The sequence below is a fragment of the Vollenhovia emeryi genome, unplaced genomic scaffold (genome assembly GCF_000949405.1).
Source record: "Vollenhovia emeryi isolate VEMERY1.0 unplaced genomic scaffold, V.emery_V1.0 DF939128.1, whole genome shotgun sequence".
NCBI classification, from domain to species: Eukaryota; Metazoa; Arthropoda; class Insecta; order Hymenoptera; family Formicidae; genus Vollenhovia; species Vollenhovia emeryi.
Genome location: NW_011967238.1, coordinates 1,407,990 through 1,415,484, shown reverse-complemented (window position 1 = coordinate 1,415,484; position 7,495 = coordinate 1,407,990). Strand labels below are relative to the sequence as shown.

General features: G+C 43.5%; 2 protein-coding genes across 3 annotated transcripts in view; one reads left to right on the top strand and one right to left on the bottom strand.

The window, feature by feature from the left end:
• Positions 1 to 3,133: 3,133 nt before the first annotated feature.
• Positions 3,134 to 5,833, bottom strand: LOC105568574 (gastrulation defective protein 1 homolog). The gene is made up of 2 exons (XM_012024363.1): positions 5,759 to 5,833; positions 3,134 to 5,674 (listed from the first exon to the last, which is right to left on the bottom strand). The coding sequence occupies exon 2, from the start codon at positions 5,651 to 5,653 to the stop codon at positions 3,614 to 3,616; it is 2,040 nt and encodes a 679-aa protein (XP_011879753.1). The 5' UTR covers positions 5,654 to 5,674; positions 5,759 to 5,833; the 3' UTR covers positions 3,134 to 3,613.
• A 5-nt stretch (positions 5,834 to 5,838) lies between these two features.
• LOC105568575 (DNA-directed RNA polymerase I subunit RPA43-like) overlaps positions 5,839 to 7,495 on the top strand; it is a 3,982-nt gene continuing 2,325 nt past the window's right edge. The window contains exons 1-3 of one of the 2 annotated variants that reach the window (XM_012024364.1): positions 5,839 to 6,169; positions 6,638 to 6,780; positions 6,843 to 7,480. In XM_012024364.1, the coding sequence (XP_011879754.1) occupies positions 5,988 to 6,169; positions 6,638 to 6,780; positions 6,843 to 7,480 (963 nt within the window). In that variant the 5' untranslated portion in view covers positions 5,839 to 5,987. Of the gene's footprint in view, positions 6,170 to 6,637; positions 6,781 to 6,842; positions 7,485 to 7,495 lie in introns of both variants that reach the window. The other variant, XM_012024365.1, reaches the window with a different exon arrangement.

Below are 7,495 nucleotides of genomic sequence, written 5' to 3'. Positions count from 1 at the left end.
GATTTCTTAAACTGTTCCGCGTCAAACGAACTTTCATACTACTATCTAAGCTAGATACTCGTTTCGATATATTTGAATCGTGGTCTACATCTATGTCGTCGCGATCTGAATCATCACTCATAATTTTACGAGCTGCTATCTGATTAGTACTTGTACCAGCAGTCAATGTCGCGTTTGTGCGCGTACGTTCTTTTAAAGTTTCTTCTCTGGTGGAGTTGCGGCTGAAGGAAATTTCTTTTTCTGGCGTTTTAGCTACTGCACTTCTTCGAGAAATTGATTTTGACGTATTCATGGGATCGCTGTCTTCCGATTTATTACTTTTATGTTTCGAAGATACATGAAATCTCTTAGATACATGTTCGTCGTCGCTTGATGTTGTCCCGAGAACTATATCGTTGGAGCTTGTTGAACTTGTAATTCTATTCCTTTTAGATTTCGAACTCTCCTCTGTTGCTAAAGATTGACGCGCCTGGCTAACCCTTGTTACTTCACCTCGCTCCAAAGAAGCAAGATTGTTTTCAGTTGAAACATTACTTCCTCTTACATTGATACTACCGTCTTTCTCCAATATTTCTGCGAACGGGTTCTCAGTTGAACTCTGACGTAAACTTTCTATTATTCTTGATTTTGGCTTTAAAAATGCAGACTTCTTCCTGCGGAATTCATCATTATCTGACATCAATGTACTGCTTGATGTTGCTTCAGTTATATCTTTGGCTTGGGTTGGTACGTCTAATGATTGCTTCTTAGTCGTACTTCGAGACACTCTTGGACTTTTACGAATCGGTGAATTTTCGTGCGCTGCGTCGATCTTAGTCTTAGATCTGCTGACAGCTCTTCTTGACAAAAACGAAGCTTGTTGCATTAATGGAGACTTTTGCACATCGTTTTCCCTATTCGGATCAAAGGTAGATAAATTTGCGTCGTCAACTAAAGCATCTGCAAAGGCATTTCTTCCTATGCTCTTCCGCGCGCGCTGCATAAAACGGGATTTAAGTTTCTCATATTTGCTATGTACAATTTTTACGCTTTCACCGCTGCTCTGATCAATCTCTTCAGCGTTACTTTCAAGCGCCGCGTTCTCGACGTTCGAAATTAATAAATTCGAGGAATCACCCTTCTCTGGCGTTGCTTGAAGCGTTCTCACCAATTTACTTCGATCGTCAGTCAGATCTTTACTTGCATTAATATTTCGGTGTATCGAATGCCTCGACGATTCCTTCTCGAGCGCGACCGATTTCCTTGTGGCGCTGTGACTCAAAGCACTATCTTGAGTCAGTACATCCTGAAAGGGATTCTGATCTTTTGTACTGTCACCTCTCCTCCTGCGATAAATACTTGGCTTTGATTTTAAAACGTGCCCAGTCAAACTCAAATTATTGTCCTCTTCGTCCTCCTGCAATTTCTCTTGCAAGACTTCTCTGCCGCTGTGGGAGTCAGAATGGTTCGCTCGTTTCTTCCGTGAATTTGAAATTGTTACGTCGGTATCGTTCAAAGCTGTCGAAAAGGCATTGCCAGTACTCTTCCTACTATTCATTTTCAGTTGAACCTTACGCTTTTTTATGGAGACCTCTTTTTCCGACTCGGACGTCGAAGTTTGCAATACATTGGTTTTAACTATCACTAAAAACATAACACGTATTACGATACTTGTAAAGTACTATCGCCAAAAGATAACGTATTATGATATTTAGGGCCAATTTCACAAACGTTGGTTAACGGTTAGCCTAATATTACATTTGTTGTATGACAAATTTTTCAAGCGTGTCGACTGGCTGCAGAATAGAAAACTTCTGAAGACTCGACAACTTTTCTATTGCAACAAATGCAATACCGGCCTTAACCAGAGTTCAGTCGACTTCCTATCTTTTTCTATCTTGTTATCTAAGAAGAGGGAGACTCGATTAACCTTCGATTAGCAGTTAACCAACGTTTGTGAAACTGGCCCTCATAACGCAAAGTTAAATGTTCCGTCGACTTGTACCTGCACTGAGATTGCGTTTCAATCTCGGGCTCGGTGAAGCAGTTTGCTCGCTCTCAGGGGACAAGTTCTTCCACCATTCCGGCGAACTCTTATCAGAAACCAGCCTCGAGCCGGCGCTCAGCTGCCTGTCCGTCTCGTTTACGCCGAAAATCATGGAATGCCGTGGCGTGTTTTCCTGCAAGTCGTCCCACCAAAAGTTTCGTTCTGCAGAAACAAAGAATACAGTGAATTCTTATCGAGGTTTACTTCGCTCGTGACAGTTAATATCACCGGGCGCAATGACGCAGGACGGATATTCCTACCTTCACCGACGATGTTTGTGTCAGGGTCGAGAAATCCGGAACCGGTGAAGCTTCTTCGGCTGGAGCCCCGCTTTCGAATCAAACTCTTTCTCTTGGCCATGTTTGTGGAGAAGCGTGTCTTAAACGAACAAAAACTTACTTGTCTTACTGTATCTGTAACTCAAAGCCACTCAAGAATGCTCGAGATTATATAGAGCCTCTCGCTCGCACCATTTTACATGGTAAAAAACCGCGCAAATTTGACCCACAACGATACGAGCGCGATTACGAATAACATGTGACGTGATCGTGCTTGGGCATGAACGTAGGAAATACCCGTTATGGGTAACCCGTATTCCTACGTCCATGGATTGGCGTAGAGACCCTCTAATCAGGGTCTGGACATGCGGTATCCAGCTCTGATTGGTTCGCCATGTTTCTGATTTTCCCACTGAAGTTTGAATTGACAATTTTAATCCAGTTTTATAGTTTGACAAACTACAGGTTATCGTAATTGATTTTGATTATTTCGATGCGTATCCCTTTCTCGAGGTGTTATTGCAAAGTGGGGCTGCACATCCACCCATTTTTGCAATAAACAACAAACTCACACTATTATCAAACTTCGTGCGATGTGCAGTTATATTTTATAAATTAAACATATTTTGCATTAAAAAATTTATAAGGAGATACATGTATACCAATAATTATGATAGTAGAATTATCGTAGTAGAAAGAAAAAAAATAAAAAGTTAAATTTATTGCTTATTTCGCATTGACCTAAGTTATAATAAAATGATCGAATTAAAAATATATTTTTCATATTTTTATTCATACATATGTATATGTAATAGTATACATATACATATTTTTTTTAAATATTACATAAACATATATTGTGCCAACATTTCTGTGGTTCTTACAGTGTATTCATAACATGTTCTGTATTCTTGTAAAGATTTATAGATAAAAATTATATATTGAAAATGATAAATAATATGACAAATAATAAGAAAGCGAAAATTACTTTATAATTATTCAAAGAGAAATACAGCGATTATGACGATTAAAAATAAAATACAAGATTTATAACACAATGAAACTCGATATTTTAAATCTCAAAGTTAAATTTTAAGGACATATGGGACTGTTAAATCAATGCTTAAATACAGTTACAGCGTAATTATACATGAAAAATTTCACAAAAGAAATGTATAATGCGTTATTATGTACAACATTCTCTAACACAACATTTACAACACAATTATGTTATCTTGCAATTAATTCGCTACATGTACTGTACAGGGATATAACATTTAATTAATTACACAGCGCGTATATACAAGGTCTAAGTCTTTTGTTTTTTATTACTCGGCCCGCTGTCTTGATCGTCGTTTTGAAAAATCGTTTTCGGCTGCGTCTTCTTGTACGCGGGTGCGATCCAGTACGGTTCTTCCTCAGCAATCTTGGCGTATTTCAAAATCGCCTCCCTGGGATCCTGGTCGTCCTCTATCCGTTTGCTCAGCCCGAGATTGCGTATGACGTAAGAGCTGAGCGTCCCTCCGGAGGACGCCACTCTGCCACCCTGGCCGGAAGTAATAGGCAGATCCGGACGTCTCGACTTGACTGGATCGAGCCTGTCCTTCTCCATCTGCTTTCGTACTGATTTGGGCCGATCCTGGCGGAACAAGGGAAGCGCGTGAGGCGTTATAATCTGCTGGGTCGACATTATCTCGATATGCTTCTGTTTTATGTGCGTCTTGACGACGCACAGCTTGGCGCCCCTCATGCTCTTCTTCGGATCGTAATACACCTTGACGATGCCGTTGCCGCAGCCTACGAACACCTGATTCAATTTCGGATGCCACAGGGTCTTTATCACATGCGAGTTCGTCACGGGGATCTCTCTGACCAAGTCGAACGTCTTGCTATCGTAGAACAGTACTCTGCCAGTCGTCTTCCCCTTGTTCAGGGATTCCCCCGTGACGATCATCGAGTCGTCCGGACTGAACATGCAATCCGTGGTGTCGTAACGCGAGAACAGTCCTTCAGCGACGAAGATCGGTGTTTTGAATGTCCGCAAGTCCCACAGTTTCAGGGTGTCGTCGCAGCTCCTGCTCGCCAGCATCTGACCGAGATACGAGAAGCTCAGGCTGGACACTTCGCTGGATTGTGCGTGCGCGCCTCGCAGCACGAGGGACGGATTCACAAAGTTCTTCCTGTGGTCCCACATCTGAATCGAGCCGTCCGTACATCCGCACGCGACAGCCGCGCCTTCCCGGCTGTACGCGCACGTGGTGGGAATGGTCTTCACGCCGTTCTGCGCTCGGCACTTGATCAGGCTCTTGTGCGCGCGCGGTCTGTACATATTCCATATCCGGCAGGTACTGTCCTGAGAGCAGGTGAGATATTCCTCCTTGGCGAACGGATGCCAGCAGCCGCTGTTGAGACTGGCGGTGTGACCCTTGGTGCGTGCCATGTCCGTGATGTACTGGTCGCCCTTGACGGTCTCGCACTTCTCGAAGCCGTCCCGGTCCAGGACCTTTGCCTGCGCGGCGCCCGAGATCACCAGTATCACGTCCCCGGTTGTGGAATACTGCAGGCACTTGATGGGATGATTCTCGCAGGGCTGCAGGGTCCTGAAGCTCTTCATGGACGTGTCCATACCGGCGAAGTCCCAGAAGCAGACGTCGTAATCGATGGAGCCGGACGCCAGTCGAGCTCCGGATGGATCCGCAGCGATGGCGATCACCGCCTTGGTGCCGTGAGTCATTGAGACCTCGTGGGAACAAGGGATCTTGTCCCTCAATGTCACTTCCTCTTCCTCTTCCGAGTCTGACGATCCTTTATCGTCGTCGTCGTCGTCATCGTCGCTCTCGTTTTTCTCGGCCTTCTTCCTCTGTGTACTTGAGCCTGCGGTTGCTTCTGAAGCAACGGGCAACGAAGACGGTATCGGTGGACCAATAAAATCATCATCGTCGTCGTCGTCATCGTTGTCGTCGTCGTCGTCGTCGTCGTCGTCGCTCACCTTGTCCCCTTTGGATTCCGCGACTTCGTTGGGCCTTTCTCTCTCGACTGCAGTTGCTTTGTTGCTGCTGATGGTCTTGGTGATGTTTTCCATCATCTCCTGCACATCGAAAGACTTGGCTTTCTTACCGAAGCCCGTGATGCCCATCAACTTCTGCATACTTTGGGTCTCCTCCTCGTCCTCCGGTCTGATCTCGTCCATCGTCCGCACATTGTTCTCCTCGCGTTTCCTACCGAAAGTGCCGAATCCGGAGCCGGTGGTTTTGACGGCTGCCTCGGCCGCCGGTTTACTCAAACTGGCGCTTATCTTGCCGAAGGTTATGGTCTTCCTCGAATTCATATTTTCAGACGGCAACGGCATTAAATTCACATGTGGTGCCCGCTGGTGTAATATAACAACACAATGTACCGTGTAATGAAACGAATAATTCGTACCCCGTACGATAATCTCACATTTGTGACTTACAGGTTTGTCACGGTTCGTCGTGGAGACTTCAGAGGCGAGTAACAGGAGAGGGAGAGAAGCCCGAACTTAGGAATCTTGTCCGCCGCTTGGTGCGGGAGTGCGGGAGTAGAACTGTATAGTGTAAAACGAACCTAACCTCAAAAAACATTAACGTGCCGCGGTTATTTCGCAGGAATGTTTCTCCGCGTCTTTTCAAGTAACGCTTAACGAAACTGCCTCCGCGAGTGGAATGAAGAACCGCAAGGTGACGTGGGCCAACCTGGAGCTCGCCGGTCTCCTCGAGGACGAGGAGTCTCACGTGCACTTCACGAGGACCACCAAGCACCTCTCGCTACATCCGTACTACTTGAATAACGTTCAGGGCGGTCTGAATGAGATATTAAGATCGTCGTTGAATACTTACGACAAAGAGTACGCTGTCTTCTATATATTTCTTTTACACGTAGTACAAATATCCGTCTCCGATCCTCGATTACTTCAGTTTCGTTAAATGCTTATAAAAAAAGTGAAATAGAGATTAAACAATTATTATTAAAATATAAATGTCCCGTCATTGCTGTCTTATTGTTATAATTTGTTACCTGTGCCTAAGTAGTGCCGCGAATTGACAAACTACATGATAAGGTGCGCAATGCATTAGATTAGTTCAATGAATAATTTATACAGTAAACACCGAGCATCAGTTGCATTGCATTTATGTCATAGTTTCTCACTCAACAATGTAAATGTAATATAATACATACGTTGTTACATTTACATTGTTGAGTGAGAAATTGTAACATAAATGCAATGTAACCGAGGCTCCGTCTTTACTGAGTTAGATATACAGTATTGTAAGAAACATGTAATGGAATTTAACAAAACAATTCTTTATTTTAGGTTGAAAGGGTTTATACTAGCATTTAGGAATCTTAAATTGCTTAACAATCTGGGAGAGACGCTCTACGACTCTCCGTACATTCATATTGACGTTGAAGCAGATTTTTATCTGTTTTGTCCAACAAACGGGACTTTCCTGAAAGGTATATTTTTGTTGTGTTACATGTCCTACAAACTGATTGTAATAATTTCTGTTACGTTGCAGGCATAGTGACAAAGAAGGGCCTGGACCATATCGTGGTACTGGTGCACAAAATATATACTGTGTCTATTCCGAAACCAGACGACACGGAGGAATGGGCAGGAGACTTGGTAGAGATTGGCCAGGAAGTGAGATGTTGCGTAAATGAAGTAGACAACAGGAGTAAACCTCCTTTTATCCGCGCCACTTTGAGGTTCGATTACTCGCAAGGTTGTCGAGCGCCGGAAAGTATAAATAATATTGACAATGTGGACAGTGCAATTAACTCTGTGAAGATTGAAGTTTCTACTGGTGGAGTCTCAGAAGACAATGACGTTTCTGAAAAAGAGAGGAAAAAGCACCAAAAGAAACGCAAGAAGTCTCGCGAAAGTAATTCCGACTTTGTCGTTAAAGTTGAAAACGAATTAGAGTCAAACGACAACTTAGAGAGCGATATTTCCAGAATTGTCAAGTCTGAAAAGAAACGTCAAAGTATGCAAGATACTGTGTTGAAAACTGACGATTCTATAAATAATCTGGAAGTCGATAATATCCCTAAAAAACATAAGAAGCGTAAGAGATCACTGCTCGAGGAGGATACAATTTCGGCTAATGGAGTATCCGAAGACACTGATGCTTCTGAGAAAGAGAGGAAACAGCATCGAATAAAACACAAG